The 17,287-nt window shown below is 48.7% G+C and overlaps 1 protein-coding gene across 9 annotated transcripts in view; it reads left to right on the top strand.

The window, feature by feature from the left end:
• Nucleotides 1-17,287, top strand: part of PPP6R2 (protein phosphatase 6 regulatory subunit 2) — a 108,183-nt gene that overhangs the window by 64,399 nt on the left and 26,497 nt on the right. For all 9 annotated transcript variants that reach the window (XM_077340619.1, XM_077340625.1, XM_077340618.1 and 6 more), the window contains 4 exons: nt 4,462-4,547; nt 4,821-4,901; nt 6,076-6,173; nt 13,080-13,137. In XM_077340619.1, coding sequence (XP_077196734.1) covers nt 4,462-4,547; nt 4,821-4,901; nt 6,076-6,173; nt 13,080-13,137 — 323 coding nt within the window. The remainder of the gene's footprint in view (nt 1-4,461; nt 4,548-4,820; nt 4,902-6,075; nt 6,174-13,079; nt 13,138-17,287) is intronic.

Consider the following 17,287-nt stretch of genomic DNA (forward strand, 5'->3'; position numbering starts at 1 on the left):
ACCTCTTGTACAATGTTGTGAACCATAGTTCTTCAGGCACTCTGTCTATCAGATCTAATTCCTTAAATCTATTTGTCACCTCTACTGTATATTCGTCGGGGATATTTATTTATTTATTTATTTAGATTTCTATACCACCCATTTCTTTGCAGCTCTGGGCGGTTTACACAGAACATTATAACTTACATGAAACATTATGCAGACTATAACATCAAAACAACTTTCAAAAACATCAAAAGATTACAAAATCACAATTATAATATAATAACAATTAACAGTAACTTTGGGAGAGTCATGGGCAGGCGTCTGGGGGGACCAGGAGGTATTCTGAGTTGGTCGGCCTCAAGCAAATGCCTGGTAGAAGAGCTCCTTTTGCAGGCCCTGCGGAACAGTGGAAGTTTGGGCAGGGCTCTGATCTCCTCAGGGAGCTCGTTCCACCAGGTGGGGGCCAGGACCGAGAAGGCTCTGGCCCTTGTTAAGGTCCAACGCGCTTCTCGTTTCTCAATTTAGTTCATACCTAGTGCTTTTCCCTACTTTCTTCAATTTAAGCCTAAATTTTGCAACAAGAAGCTGATGATCTGAACCACAATCAGCTCCTGGTCTTGTTTTTACTGACTGTATAGAACTTCTCCATCTTTGGCTGCAGAGCACATAGTCAATCTGATTTCTGTGTTGACTGTCTGGTGATGTCCATGTGTAGAGTTGTCTCTTGGGTTGTTGGAAAAGAGTGTTTGCTATGTCCATTGTATTCTCTTGACAAAATTCTACCAGCCTGTGCCCTGCTTCATTTTGTACTCCCAAGGCCAAACCTGCCTGTTATCCCGGTTATCTTTTGGCTTCCTACTTTAGCATTCCAATCCCCCATGATGATAAGCACATCATTTTTTGGTGTTGCTTCTAGAAGGTGTTGTAGGGCTTCATAGAACTGATCAACTTCATCCTCTTCAGCAGCAGTGGTTGGGGCATAGACCTGGATCACTGTGATGTTGAATGGTTTGCCTTGGATTCGAACTGAGATCATTCTGTCATTTTGGGGATTGTATCCCAAGACTGCTTTTCCTACTCTCTTTTTGATTATGAAGGCTACTCCATTTCTTCTGCGAGATTCTTGTCCATCTTGTCTGTGCATCATAAATATAACTAATTTTCCATGTATCTGCAGGTACTTAAATGCATAAATCAGGTCCCTGGACAGATAAGACAGATCTTTCTGCAAACCTGAGGATTTTACTAGGTTTGCTGAAAACTCTACACACAAACCCCAAAATTATGTTTGCGCAAAAGCACGAAGAGTTATCAAGCTTCAGCTAGCTCCTGGCAGCCCATCATGGGGTTTCAAGGCAAGAGATTATCAGAGGCAGTTTTTCATTGCCTGCCTCTGCTTGGTGTCCCTGAACATCCTTGGTGGTCGACCACTCAAGTACTAGTCAGGTGAGAGTACTTACTTTTCAAAATCTGACCTTCTAAGACCTGACCAGATCCAGTGGATTTGTCTCTGTCTTCAGTGGGCGTTGCCACCCACCAGCCATCCACCAATCATCACTGCCCTCCAGCCACTCAACCATCATAGAATCATAGAGTTGGAAGGGATCTCCTGGGTCATCTAGTCCAACCCCCTGCACTATGCAAGTCACTCACAACCCTGTCGCTTATCCACTGTAACCTGCCATCCCCTTAAGCTTTCACAGAATCAGCCTCTTCATCAGGTGACTATCCAGCTTCTGTTTAAAAATTTCCAAAGATAGAGAACCCATCACCTCTCGAGGAAGCCTGTTCCACTGAGAAACCGCTCTATCAGGAACCACTTTCGGATGTTTAGATGGAATTTCTTTCGAATTAATTTCATGCCATTGGTTTTTATCCTCGGGGGCAAGAGAGAACAACTCTGGTCCATCCTCTACAGGGCAGCCTTTTAAATACTTGAAGATGGCTATCAGATCCCCTCTCAGTCGTCTTCTCTCCATGCTAAATAGACCACGCTCCCCCAAACTTTCCTCATACGTCTTGCCCTCCAAACCCTTCACCATCTTTGTTGCCCTCCTCTGGACACACTCCAGCTTGTCTACATCCCTCTTCAACTGTGGTTTCCAAAACTGAACATGGTAGTCTAACCAGAGCAGAGTAAAGAGGTACCTTCACCTCCCATGATCTGGACAGGATACTCTGTTTGATACAGCCCAAAATCCCATTTGCCTTTTTAGTCATGTTCAATGTATGGTCTACTAAGACTCCTAGATCCTTTTCGCACATGCTACTGCCAAGACAAGTCTCCCCCATTGTATATTGATGTAACTGGTTTTTCCTACCTAAATGCAGAACTTTACATTTGTCCCTATTGAACTTCATTTTATTCACTTTAGCCCACTTCTCGAGCCTATCAAGATCATCCTGTACTCTGTTGCTGTCTTCAGTTGTGTTTGCTCCCCCTCCCAGTTTAGTATCGTCTGCAAATGTAATAAGTATCCCCTCGAATCCCTCATCTATCCAAATCATTTATAAACGAGAGGGCAGGCACACAGACAAGCTCATCGAGTGCAGCCAGAGAACCACGATTGTGGGCCCCCCAATAGGACCATGGCTGATGCTGACCAGGCCATCCAAAGCCAGCCACCCTTGCCCCAATCATCGCTGCCCAACCCTGTGCCTCCCAGGGCGTCATGTCAGCCGCCTTCGCCCACAGCCACACCAGACCTCCAGACTCTGTTGCTCAAGCACCAGCCCACCCAGGCCCCACCGGGCACAACATTGCCGCTGTGAGTCAGAGGGGAACGTGAAAGGAAAGCTAATTTGAGAGGTACGCAGAACGGTGGGGAGAGGTGGGGGCGGAAAGAGGCACACCAGAGAACAGGTCTAATCTTGTGGGGGGCCTTGACTCCCAAGTGAGGGGATCTTGGCAGGGGGGAACCTTCACTTCAAGGGCGGGCGGATATTTTGGTGGGAAGAACTACTAGGCCAAAACCAGTCTTAATAATTAATTCTCAGGAAGAACCAGGCCAAACCAATACCAGGGGCCACATTGAATAGGCAGAAAACATCCCAATGAGTGGGGAATACGAGCGGGAATAATTCAGCGGGCGGGAACTCTAGTTGCAAAAGGGGGGGAGAAGGGAAATGGGGAAAAGGGAGGAGGGGAAGGCATTCACCCAAAACTACTACTCCCCCAGTGATTATACAACTCAAGTAATTTAGCCCGCCCACCACCCATCTCAAAGTGATCACTGTGTACCCAGCTAATTTAAATATAATGATTGTCTATTGATTAAATCTATTGATTATCATGCCATCAAGCCAACCAGTTACCCACCCTCAGCCCATAATCAATTCAATCACAACAAATCAATTCAACCCACCCCTCTCTACTTTGTCTTAACCCAAATGACTAACCTTAGTTCATTCCCCCATTAACCCCCAATCAGTTCACTTCCTAATTCAGTAGCACCTACACATTAATTATACCCATCAGAGATCCCTCCACGGCTTTCAATATGACCTAACACTCATCAAACACACTACACATGACCTAACACTCATCAAACGCACTACACATGACCTAACACTCATCAAACACACTACACATGGCACACACCTGGACTGGGTAATCCCTGCCGTAACTGGTGATCAGGGCTACTCCTCCAGAAGCAAACATCACATAGCAAGTCACACCCTACATGCCCTTACAACCGGATTGGACAGCCCTGAGATGCCAGATGGTTAAATTTCCCACTTTATGGGGTCAGCCAGAACCCTCTCATGTGTGTTTTGTAAATTTCCTGTTTCCTGTTTCCTGTTTTGTAAATTTCTCCAAAATGGAATCCGAGACCAATTTTTGCTGCTGGGGCTTCATGCTCAGATTCTCTGCGAGACATTTCATTTCTGTTGCTTTCACACCTCTCATCCAGTTGTCAGAGCAGCAGCAGCAGAGTCCTGCCACAATAGTGCAAACATGCTGTTTCTTTGCTGCTTCTGCTGTCCCAAACAGGGCTTGAAAACGAGATCTAGCAAATGCTTTTCCACCATCAAGCTGGCTGCCTCCTCTGGGTTTTTACTGTCTGCAGCCCCTCGGTAAACCCTGAGAGACGGGACCTAGATGCGATTGAATCACAGAATCATAGAATCATAGAGTTGGAAGGGACCTCATGGTTCATCTAGTCCAACCCCCTGGACGGTTAGAGGTGGCTTGCCATGGCCTGCCTTGGTGCTGGTCTTCCATGCAAATTCTGGCAAACGCCAGCCTTGCTGAGCTTCTGAGATCTGACCAGGTCAGGGTGAAATACTGATTGGCTCCTTACTAACTGTCCCCCATGGCTGCTTCAGGTTGGGAAATGGCCACGAGGGAGGGCTAAGTCTTCTATCCCTGCATGCTACAGTCCTGGTCCACACGGGCCCGACACCTGCCTGGGAAGCAGAGTCCTGCCGACCAGGGAATTGTACTTAGGAGAAACAGGCTTCCTTTCCTTCCAGGGCTTCCTGAAGATTGCAGAGGCCGGTGGGAGAGCTTTGTGGAGGAGACTTTGACTGAGGCCAATCGACGGAACACGGTGGATTTGGTGAGTAATACCAGTAGCTGCCTTACTTTGGGATGGGGGAGTGGCTTTTGAGGTGTAGTTCTGCAGTGAACAGCTGAGCATGAGGCTCCCTTTCCAGTGTAGGGAGCTGGGTTTTGGTTGCCTAGCTTGAAAAAGAGCTGGGCTTCTTCCCAAGGCCCCAACTTGATCCTGTTCAGGCAGTTGCTGTTTCTGGGGGCAGAAGGAGGGGGAGGAGGAGGTAGTGATAGGCCAAACGCTGATGGCTATTTTCCTTACCCTGGCCACTCCTTCCAGGTGAGCACCCACCACCTGCACTCTTCGAGCGAGGACGAGGATCTTGAGGCCGCCTTCCCCAGTGACCTCTCTCTCCAGCAGGTAACCCTGCCCATTGGGTAGTGATGGGGGCATTGCGACTGGCATTGTGCTTGGGACTTTCTTTGTGTACCAGCTGCAAGGCAAAGCCTGCTCAGGGTTCACAGTAGAACTGGGCTGGATACAGGCTGCAAGAGACAAGGAATGCCACATAACTTGCTTGCATCTGGGACTTTCCTGTGGAGGTGGTTCTCTCACCAAAGGCCCTGAAGGTCAGATGGACTTGAGGAACCAGCATCAGAAGGAAAGCCTGCTGTGTTGAGGGAGGGGGCTGGACGGGAAGAGGACACAGGAGGCCACTTATTTGCACAAGCAAAGCCAAGCTGTGTCTGCTCTGCATGGATGAGAGAGCTCTTGTACAAATGGGGAGGGGGTCCCTGATGCAACCATGGCCCCTCCAGGTAAAAAGATCAGGCACTATGTGATAGAGAAGACCTTCCCCCACCTGCAACCCTGCAGAGATAGTCACGATCAGTCAGAGGAAACAAGGCCTGCTTTGAGAGGCTAGAAGCCTGACACCATCTAAGGCCACACCATGTGTTCATGTGCACACCTCACATTCCATCACTGAGGAAAGGTGGAGTATAAGGCAAGGAGGAATAAGTGTTTGGACCCAAGAGAAGTATGCATTTTGTATTGCTTTATTCATCTTGCATACTTTGGCTTCCGAGGTCAGGAGGCGGAGGTGGGCTGCCTTCGGTCCCGTGCATTCGTCCCCCCTCCCCCAATGAAGGCTCGCCAGCCATGGCACTTTATTGTCCCCTGATGGCTTGCTGGATGTGTGAGCCTTTTGAGACCATCAGGCTCTTCTTTAGGCCGGAGGTTATAAATGTTGTTCGAATGGATTTTGTTTTTGAGGAACTCCGAGGCTCACATGCTGCAGTGTTACTTGATTGGCCCTAGATTGTGCCTTCTTTGAATTTGGATTTCACCTTGGGACCCACAGCTTTTCTACATTTTGAGGTTGGCGGTCAGAAGGCTGGAGGTAGAGCTGTAGAAACATGCCTGTCCTCGGAGGTCTTTAGAGTGCCCCGGGCTGGGCGCGGTTATGCTCTTGTGAGGTGCATAGGAGAGCACAGCGCTCCCCCCCATTGTTGGATATTCAGCCATGTGCCTGCTGCTCTGGAGCATCAAGAGGGCTGGAAGGAGGGATGTGACGGCATGCTTGTTTCCACAGGCATTCTCTGAGTACCAGATTCAACAAATGACAGCCAACTTTGTGGATCAGTTTGGCTTCAACGATGAGGAGTTTGCTGACCAGGATGACAATATCAAGTGAGCTGTGCCTCTTTCTGGGAGTTCCTTTAAATACAGAACTGCCTCCAGATCCAGGAAATGTGAAGGGTGGGAAACGGGCATGAACAGCTACTCCCGTTCTTTGGCCTGCCCCGGCTTCCTTCCTTCAGACTGAAGAAAGTTCTTGGATGTGTGCAAGGATTGTGGCTGCTGATGGTGTGTGGTTGCCAGCGATCTTTGTCCATATGTGATCTCCATGGGGAACAGGCAGTTTTGTGATGCCAGAAATTGCATGTGACTATGGGAAGCTGGAGTATTCCATTTTTCTGCTGGATCAGAAAATGGCCAATGATGTGCCTGAAGGGGGTGGAAGAGGAGGGGCCCTGGGTGGGCATGTACACATGGGTGCGCTTCCCAACCATCCTCCACCTTCACCTCAAACGGGCGGAGCTGCAGGAGAGGAAGAGGGCAGTGAGACAGCCAGACGGAGCGTGGAGGAAGTCTTGTCACTCCACCATGACCACCTTGCCCCAGCTGATACAGAAAGAAAACTGGAGGCCCCTTGGTTGTCTTGGGGGGGGGGGGGGATACATTTGATTTTTTAAGGCGGCTCTCTGTTACTGAAATGGACAAGTTGCTAGGGTTGGTGAACGTGACCACTTGTCCCCTTGATCCCTGTCCATCCTGGCTGCTCAAGACGAGTGACCAACGGATCAGCGTGATATTGCCAACCTCTCCCTATCTCTGAGGGGGAAAGTGGTCCATCCTCTACTGAAGAAACCAGTGCTGGACTGGCGGGACCCAGCCAACTCCCACCTAGTCTTGCATCTTGCGTTTATGGACAAGGTGGTTGAAAAGGCTCCTGCAGACCAGCTCCTGGCATTCTTGGAGGAAACTTCAGCGCTTGACCCATACAAGTCTGGCTTCCATCCTGGCAAAGGGGTCATGTTGGTGGATGCTCTCCAGCGCCAGCTGGATGGGGCTGTTCAGCTATCCTCATGATGTTAGATCTGTCGGCCACGTTTGACGTGGTTGACCACGAGTTGTTAGCCTGCCACCTTGCTGGGATTCGGGGGATAGCCCAGCAATGGCTGCTCTCCATTCTATGGAACCGGACACAGAGGGGGGCTGTGGGGATAGAGTTGTCGCAGCCTCCTCAAGCCCCTTGTGAGGTTCCTCGGGGCACAGTCCTCTCCCCCACTCTGTTTACCACCTTCATGCGCCCTCTGGCCCAGCTGGACCAGAGTTACGTGCTGGGTTGTCACCAATATGCGGATGACACCCAGCCGTCCAGACTCCCTCCCACCCTCCCTTGATACTGTTGCCAGTTGTTTGGAAGCCGTGGCTGGAGGGCTAGAGCAGAGTCGCCTGAAACTCAACCCCTCCACGAAGGAGGTCCTGTGGCTGGGCAGCAAGGTGACGGAACAGAAAGGGTGCCCACCCACTCTGGCAGGGGTGCAGCTCTCACCCATGGCCAGAAATTTTGGTGTGATCCTGGACACCTCCCTTTCAGTGGAGGCCCAGGTTACAGTAGTAGCCCGCATGGTGTTTTTCCATTTGCACCAGGTGAGTCTGCTAGTGCCCTACCTGTCACTGGATGCTTTGCTACAGCCATCCATGCAACGGTCACCTCCTGATTGGACTTCTGTAGCTTGCTCTATGCAGGCCTACCCTTGTCCCTGACCCTGAAATTGCAGCTGGTGCAGAATGTTCCTCACAGGAACACCTTGGAGGGCCCCTATCCAGCCTGTGCTGAGGCAGCTATATGGGCTGCAAGGTTTTGCAGTTAACCTTTGAGGCCATCCGTGGCCTGGACACCCACAGAGAGCCAGTTTGGTGTAGTGGTTAGGAGTGCGGACTTATAATCTGGCATGCCGGGTTCGATTCTGCGCTCCCCCACATGCAACCAGCTGGGTGACCTTGGGCTCGCCACGGCACTGATAAAACTGTTCTGACCGGGCAGTGATATCAGTGCTCTCTCAGCCTCACCCACCCCACAGGATGTCTGTTGTGGGGAGAGGAAAGGGAAGGCGACTGGAAGCCGCTTTGAGCCGGGTAGGGAAAAGCGGCATATAAGAACCAACTCTTCTTCTTCTTCTTCTTCTACATATCTGTGAGACTGCCTATCTCCTTACCCCCCCCCCACAGGGCATGGCACTCTGTGGGTGTGACTCTGTTGGAGGCCCCTGGCCCATGACAAGTTTGCCTGGCCTCGGTCAGGGCCAGAGCCTTTTCATTCCTGGCCCTTACCTGGTGGAATGAGCTCCTGGGAGAGCTGAGGCCCTGATGGAATTAGCTCAGGTCCTCAGAGCCTGCAAGATGAAATTCTTTCACCAGGTATTTCGTTGAGGCTGGAGCAAGGAAGTTCTGGACCCCTCCTGGAGCCACCGATCCACCTGCCTACCCTGCATTGAGCCACTTTTTAAAGAGTCTGTTGAGCAGGGATGGGTGGGTGATTTAATGGGGGTTTTAACTGTTCTGTTGTGATTTTACTGTGGGAATGAACGTTATCCATCATGAGCCACTGCTAGTGAGAGTGGCGGGATACAAATCGGGGGGGGGGGGGATAAAAATATCTTTTGAAGCCTGTATAATGTTTCAGGGATTAGAATCATAGAATCATAAATCATTGAGTTGGAAGGGGCCATACAGGCCATCTAGTCCAACCCCCTGCTCAACGCAGGATCAGCCCTAAGCATCCTAAAGCATCCAAGAAAAGTGTGTATCCAACCTTTGCTTGAAGACTGCCAGTGAGGGGGAGTTCACCACCTCCTTAGGCAGCCTATTCCACTGCTGAACTACTCTGACTGTGAAAATTTTTTTTCCTGATTGTAGTTTGAACCCATTACTGCGTGTCCTCTCCTTTGCAGCCAACGGAAACAGCATCCTGCCCTCCTTCAAGTGACAACCTTTCAAATACTTAAAGAGGGCTATCATGTCCCCTCTCAACCTCCTTTTCTCCAGGCTGAACATTCTCAAGTCCCTCAACCTATCTTCATAGGGCTTAGTCCCTTGGCCTCAGATCATCCTCGTCGCTCTCCTCTGTACCCTTTCAATTTTATCTACGTCCTTCTTGAAGTGAGGCCTCCAGAACTGCACACAGTACTCCATGTGTGGTCTGACTAGTGCCGTATACAATGGGACTATGACATCTTGTGATTTTGATGTGATGCCCCTGTTGATACATCCCAAAATGGCATTTGCCTTTTTTACCACTGCATCACATGGCCTGCTCATCTTTAGTTTACAGTTCACAAGTAACCCAAGATCTCGTTCACACACAGTGTTACCTAGAAGCGTATCCCCCATCCAGTAGGCATGCTTTTCATTTTTCTGACCCAGATGCAGAACTTTACACTTATCTTTATTAAATTGCATCTTGTTCTCATTTGCCCATTTTTCCATTGTGTTCAGATCTCGTTGAACTCTGTCTCTATCTTCCGGAGTATTTGCCAGTCCTCCCAACTTGGTGTCATCTGCAAACATGATGAGTAGTCCCTCTACCCTCTCATCTAGATCATTAATAAATATGTTAAAAAGTACCGGACCGAGCACCGAGCCTTGAGGGACCCCGCTACTCACCTCCCTCCAGTCTGATGAAACACCATTGACAACAACTCTTTGAGTGCGGTTCTCTAACCAATTCCCTATCCACCTAACTATCTGAAAATCCAGCTTGCAGTCCTTCAATTTATCCATCAGAACATCATGGGGAACCTTATCAAAAGCTTTACTAAAATCCAAGTAAACGACATCAACCGAATTTCCACGATCCAGCAAACCTGTTACTTGGTCAAAAAAGGAAACCAGGTTGGTCTGACAGGACCTGTTGGAGACAAATCCATGTTGACTTCCTTGGATCACCAAATTGTCCTCCAGATGTTTGCAGATCGCTCCCTTTAATATCTGCTCCAGGTCAGACTTACTGGTCTGGAAAACTGAAGTCACCCATGATGACAAGGTTCTGCCGCTTGAATATTTTCTCAAGCTGCTCACAAAGTGCAGCATCCACATCTTCTCGTTTGTCAGGCGGTCGGTAGCAAACACCAACCACCACACTGTTTGTTTTCCCCTCGCTTATTTTCACCCAGATGCTTTCGATTGTAGATATACTCTCCTTCACTAGAATTTCCTGACAGGTAAGCCCTTTCCTCACATACAGTGCCACTCCTCCACCTCTTCGATCTGTTTTTTCTGAACAGTTCATATCCATCCACTATTACATTCCAGTCATGAGAATCATTCCACCAAGTTTCTGTGATGCCTACTAGATCATACCTTTCCATCCACACATCTGGGAAATTGAAGTCACCCATGATGACAAGGTCCTGCCGTTTGGATATTTTCTCAAGCTGCTCACAAAGTGCAGCATCCACATCCTCTCGTTGGTCAGGAGGTCGGTAGCAGACACCAACCACCACACTGTTTGTTTTCCCCTCGCTTATTTTCACCCAGATGCTTTCGATTGTAGATATACTCTCCTTCACTAGAATTTCCTGACAGGTAAGCCCTTTCCTCACATACAGTGCCACTCCTCCACCTCTTCGATCTGTTTTTTCTGAACAGTTCATATCCATCCACTATTACATTCTAGTCATGAGAATCATTCCACCAAGTTTCTGTGATGCCTACTAGATCATACCTTTCCATCCACACATCTGGGAAATTGAAGTCACCCATGATGACAAGGTCCTGCCGTTTGGATATTTTCTCAAGCTGCTCACAAAGTGCAGCATCCACATCCTCTCGTTGGTCAGGAGGTCGGTAGCAGACACCAACCACCACACTGTTTGTTTTCCCCTCGCTTATTTTCACCCAGATGCTTTCCACTGACAGGTAAGCCCTTTCCTCACATACAGTGCCACTCCTCCACCTCTTCAATCTATTATGTTTTTTCTGAACAGTTCATATCCATCCACCATTACATTCCAGTCATAAGAATCATTCCACCAAGTTTCTGTGATGCCTACTAGATCATACCTTTCCATCAGCACGAGAAGTTCCAGGTCTTCCTTTTTATTGCCCATGCTTCGGGCATTAGTATAAAGCCATCTGAATCCTTTTACTTTTGGTTCCCTATAAGCTGGCCTTGCCGGTTGGGCTGCCCCGATCGGTCTCCTTCCATACACTCTCTAGGTTGATCGTCTCCTTCCCCTTGTGGCTTTAAAGTTCTCCTGATGAATCTCCCCAGGTTCCTGCCAAACACATTCTTCCCCAGTTTCGATAAGTGCAGTCCATCAGGTGCTAGTAGGCCTTCCTCAAGAAAGCCTATCCCATGGTCCCAGAAACCAAATCTCTCCTGCCGGCACCAACTATGCAGCCACTGATTCACCTCCATTATCTTCCTCTCCCGATGCATTCCTCTTCCCTTGACAGGCAAGATTGAAGAGAATACCACTTGTGCCCCCATTTGCTTGAGCTTCTACCCCAGATCTTGATAGTCTTTTTTAATAGGAGCGATGGATTCTCAACAGTAAAAAAGTTGAGAAAGGTTGGCATAAGGACTGAGGCCTTCCTCTTCCCCCGAAAAGAAACTGAGGAGCCCCCTGCTTGATCAGACCAGCGCCAACAGCAGGCGCAGAGCCCAAGGCCGCCTTCTGACGTTGCCTCCTGTCACCAGGATCCTGGGTCTTGTTGCCTCTGATCTCTGAGGCCACCATGGCTAGTAGTACTCATAGTAGCTAGTAGCGTCTGCATTCCACAGGGCCTGCAAGACGGAGCTCTTCCACCAGGTTTATGGTTGAGGCCGGCGCACTGAAGAAGATCTCCCCCCCCCCCCATTGAGCCCTATTGGGCTACTATTGGCAGATTAAGGAATAAAGATCCGCCCCTTTGTCCCCCCCGTGGCCTTTCAGTGGATAGGACTGTTTTTTTCCACCGCAGAGCATTGGGTGGTCTATGTTTTTGACTGTATGGTTGGTTGTTTGGGTTTCTTAGATTGTTTTAAATGGTTTTATGGGATTTTATTGGGGTTTTATGCTTATTGTTAGCCACCACAAGCCTCCATGGGAGTGGCCGGAAAAAACTTTTAAATAAATAAATAAATAAAATAAAAAATAATAGACCTATTCTCCACGCATCTCTCTAGACCCCATGAGCAACTTCCAGATTTTAACCCTTTTCTGTGTAAAGACATATTTCCTTTTGTCCATCCTGGCTCTGCTGCCCATCAGATTCCCTGAAGTTGTAATATTTTGAGAGAGAGAGAGAGAAATGTTCTTATTGTACCCCTTGCATCATTTTAGAAACCAGTATAATTTCCCCTTTGAGCTATCTTTTCTTAACTGGAATGTCCAGTATTCGTCAGCATTCCCTCTTGGGAAAGGTGATCCATCCCCTTAACCATCTTGGCTGCCCTCTGTAATATCTTTTTTGAGATATTGTGACCAAAACTGCACACCGTTTTACAAATATTTCTATGCAAAGATATAATAATATTGGCTGTTTAATTTTCAGTTCCTCACCAAATCATCCCCAACAGAGAGTTTGCCTTTTCATTGCTAAGGGACATTGAGTTAATGCTTTCCTTGAGTTCTCCACTGCATCTTCAAGGCCCCTTTTCCTCTCAGTTGAAGCAAGTGCAGTCCCCAGAAGCATATACTTGAACTGGGGGATTTTTGGTTGCAGGGTGCATCATCTAACGGTTACCTCCTTTGAACAATATTTGCCACAGTGTCACCCACTCACCCAGTTTGTAAAGCTCCTCAGTCAGAGTGCTGCATTGGAGTCTACCTGAGCTTTATGTAGATAAATTAAACTCAGAGTGGTTTTGATGATGATTGAACACGACCCTCCCCTGCTCAGGTCCAGCTCCTTGGTTATTGAGGGGGGGAGGGGCATGTCTGTGGAGGACTGCACAGCAACGTTTGAATGGAGGGAGGCATTTCTGCACCCCATTTCAGCTTTGCTGCCACTGACCAATGTGTCTCTTTCTTTCTTTTCTAGTGCTCCTTTTGACAGGATTGCAGAAATCAGCTTCAATATCGATGCAGATGACGACAGTGTGAGTATCTGTCCTGCGTGGGTTCACAGGTTGAAGGAGTAACAGCCAAAGTCTTCAGTGTCCCAAGGAAGGGACAAATGCCTCTAGATAAATCATGGCAGGGCTGTGTCTTTTGCCAGGAGGCAGTGTAGGTGTCCTGAGCTAGATAGGGGGGTGTTACTAAGCTGTTTGCATATGCAGTCTATCTATCCCTCTCACCCTCTTTTTTTTTTTTTTTTTTTGCTGGGCAGCAAATGCAAAAAGATCAACTAATGTCTTAGAATCATACAGTTGGAAGGGACCTCCAGGGTCATTTAGTCCAACCCTCTGCAGAATGCAGGAAATTCACAACTACCTTTCCACCCAAAGTGACCCAAATTTCATGTCCAGATGATGCCCCCCTCCCCTCCAAAAAACAAAACAAAAAAACAATCCTTGGTCAGTTTGGTCTGGAGAAAATTCACCTCCCAACCACAAAGTGGCACTCAGCAACTCCCTGGGCATACAAGAAAGGCCCACAAGAACCAAGCATGGACACATCCCTTCCTGTCCACCCACTCACAATAACATCGTCCCATGGTCAAACCACCCACCATGCCCTGGAGGCTTGGCTGCGGATGCCATCCCCTCCCTTTTGGGGTTGTGGAGAGAGATCTGAGAGATTCTTGAATTCTCTGTGGCACCCGAACCCCTCCAGCATCTCGTTAGAGGCCTTGGTGGAGGACTGGCAGCCCTGCCTGTTGGCCAGTATCCACGAGATTGCTCCTGAGTGCCCTCTTCGCCCTGCCTCAAACAAGCTCTTTGGTTTTGCTCGGAGCTTCGGGAAAGAAGTGGAAGTTAGACGACTAGAGAGAGTGTGGCGGAAGACTCTCAACGAGGCGGCAAGGAAATTTCAGCGCACATTTATGGGGCGTATGAGATGGCGGTGAAAAGGACTAAAGCGTGAATACTTCACTTCTGAAATCGCATCCAACGGCTCTCACCAGGCCCAATTGTTTAGGGTCGTTCAGACACCGACCGCCCACAAGGAAGAGCGCCCAAAGAGTAGTGAATTGGCTTTAGCGGGCTTTTGTGCAGACTTGTCTCTCCACCCTGAACTTACTGCCACGGTTGCTATAGAACCAGAACTGGAAGCTCCGTGGACAAATTGCTAGGGTCAGTGAGGGCAACAGCGTGCTCAGAATCACAGAATCAGAGTTGGAAGGGGCCATACAGGCCATCTAGTCCAACCCCCTGCTCAACGCAGGATCAGCCCTAAGCATCCTAAAGCATCCAAGAAAAGTGTGTATCCAACCTTTGCTTGAAGACTGCCAGTGAGGGGGAGCTCACCACCTCCTTAGGCAGCCTATTCCACTGCTGAACTACTCTGTGAAAATTTTTTTCCTGATACCTAGCCTATATCGTTGCACTTGAAGTTTAAACCCATTACTGCATGTCCTCTCCTCTGCAGCCAACAGAAACAGCATCCTGCCCTCCTCCAAGTGACAACCTTTCAAATACTTAAAGAGGGCTATCATGTCCCCTCTCAACCTCCTTTTCTCCAGGCTGAACATTCCCAAGTCCCTCAGCCTATCTTCATGGGAGTCGGTCCCTTGTCCCCGGATCATCCTTGTCGCTCTCCTCTGTACCCTTTCAATTTTATCTACGTCCTTCTAGAAGTGAGGCCTCCAGAACTGCGCACAGTACTCCAGGTGTGGTCTGACAGGACCTGTTGGAGACAAATCCATGCTGACTTCCTTGGATCATCAAATTGTCCACCAGATGTTTGCAGATCACTCCCTTTAATATCTGCTCCATTAACTTCTCCACAGCAGAGGTCACACTCACTGGTCTGTAGTTTCCCGGGTCATTCTTCCTCCCTTTTCTGAAGATCGGAATAACGTTTGCTCTCTTCCAGTCCTCCGAGACATCTCCAATCCTTTAAGAGGTCCCAAAGATGATGGACAAGGGTTCTGCAAGTTCTCCGGAAAGTTCTTTGAGCTCCCTTGAACCCTGTGCATCTTGTCTTCTCAGACCGAGTGGCCAGCAGATAGGTGATTCCATGAGGGAGATTGTTAACCTCTCCCTTTCTTCGGGAGATTTCCCTCAGAGGTTGAAGGTGGCTGTGATTCCTCCTCTTCTGAAAATACCATTCTTGGATCCGCAGGATCCCATAAATCAACGGCCAGTCTCTCATCTTGCATTCCTGGGTAAGGTAGTTGAGACGGCTGCTTTGGGTCAGCTCCTGGCATTTTGTTTGTTTGTTTGTTTGTTTGTTTGTTTGTTTGTTTGGCTATTTAGTTATTCCATTTATTTATTTATCCCATGTTTGTTTGTTTGTTGGATTTATATGCCGCTGCTCCGAGCAAACTGGATTGCGGCGGTTCACAAAAAGAAACATAACATAAAACAAGATATCCAATATAAAACCACATGTTGTTGTTGTTGTTAGTTGCGAAGTCGTGTCCGACCCATCGCGACCCCATGGACAATGATCCTCCAGGCCTTCCTGTCCTCCACCAATGATCCTCCAGGCCTTCCTGTCCATTTAAGTTTGCACCGACTACTTCAGTGACTCCATCCAGCCACCTCATATGATAATATGGTGGTACATAATTAAACTTCTCCCCATGCTTCGGGCCATTGGAGTCAGTCCAGATGACAGCATATGATTGGCAATAAAAAATAATAGGAACTGAGGGTAGATCATCCAATGGCTCTGGGCACAGTTTAACACTGTGTCCAGGGAGGCGATCTTGTACCCCGAAATCCCTACCCAGGCTCATCCAAATGCCTGGCAGAAGACCTCCATCTTGCAGCCCTGCGGAACTCAAGAGTCCTGCCAGGGCCCATAGATCTTCTGGGAGCTCACTCCACCAGGTAGGGGCCAGGATTGAAAAGGCCCTGACAGGAGGAAACTGTGGCCCTGGATCCATACCAGTCTGACTTCCATCCTGGCCATGGGGTGGAGACTGTGCTTATCATTCTAATGGATGATCTTCGGTGCCAACTGGACCAAGGCGGGTCAGCCATTTTTGTGCTATTAGATCTATCGGCCGCATTTAATGTGGTTGATCACGAGCTTTTGCTTCACCGCCTTGCTGATATGGGGATAGGGATACAGCTTTGAGTTGGCTGACCTCTTTTCTGAAGGACAGGTCGCAGAGGGTGGCAGGAGGGGAGCAAAGATTCCTTTGCACTCCTTTGCTGGGTGCCACAGCGAGCTATACTCTCCTCTACCTTATATGCGCCCTCTGGCCCAGTTGGTCCACCATTACGGGCTAGGATGTCACCAGTATGTGGATGACACCCATCTCCAGCTCCTAATGGATGGATGGATCTCCCCCTAGAAACTTTTGCCAGTTGTTTAGAAGCAGTGGCTGGATGGATCAGGAAGAGTCGCCTGAAACTCAACCCCTCAAAAATGGAGGTTCTGTGCCTGGGGAGAAGGGGGCAGGACTTGGAAGCACATTTATCCTGCCTGGATGGGATGCAATTGATATCTGCACCACAGTCCAGGAATTTGGGGGGTGATCTTTGATACCTCACTTTCCATGGAGGCTCAGATCAGACAGCGTTTTTCCGTCTGCACCAGGCACAGCTACTAGAACGCTACCTGTCCTTGGATCAACTAGCCACAGTGATCCATGCAATGGTCACTTTCAGATTAGATTTCTGTAGCTCGCTCTATGTGTATTCTTGAGGTTTTGGGTGGAGGGATCACTTGGGGGATGAAATTGGGGTTACTGTGGGTGGGCAGGTAATTGTGAGTTCTTGCATTGAGCAGGGGGTTGGACTAGATGACCCTGGAGGTCCCTTCCAGCTCTAGGATCCTATGAAATCCTTTCCTGCTCAGTTCCTTTCTGGCCAGTGCATGGTAGAGACCTCTCTGGGAACTTCTTTGTAGAGCAACTTGTTTTGCTGCGGCAAGATCAGTGCTGTGGGATTTCCCTCCAGAGGCCTTTTCCTCAGTACTTTCACTTTTTCTTCCTCAATATTTTACCTTTTCTTCTTTCCCTTTCACCCATGACAGAAAGAGAGAGTTGCTATCTGCTGACAGTCATGACTGCAGCCTCTCCTGAGTCTTGGCAAAGCTCATAGTGTGGCGACTTGTAAAATCTGCTTGGCAGTGACTTGAGAGGGCAGATAGAACAAGCAGTCGTGCCTTTGTCTCCTATGTTGGGAGCAAGCA

Source organism: Paroedura picta, chromosome 5 (genome assembly GCF_049243985.1).
Source record: "Paroedura picta isolate Pp20150507F chromosome 5, Ppicta_v3.0, whole genome shotgun sequence".
NCBI classification, from domain to species: Eukaryota; Metazoa; Chordata; class Lepidosauria; order Squamata; family Gekkonidae; genus Paroedura; species Paroedura picta.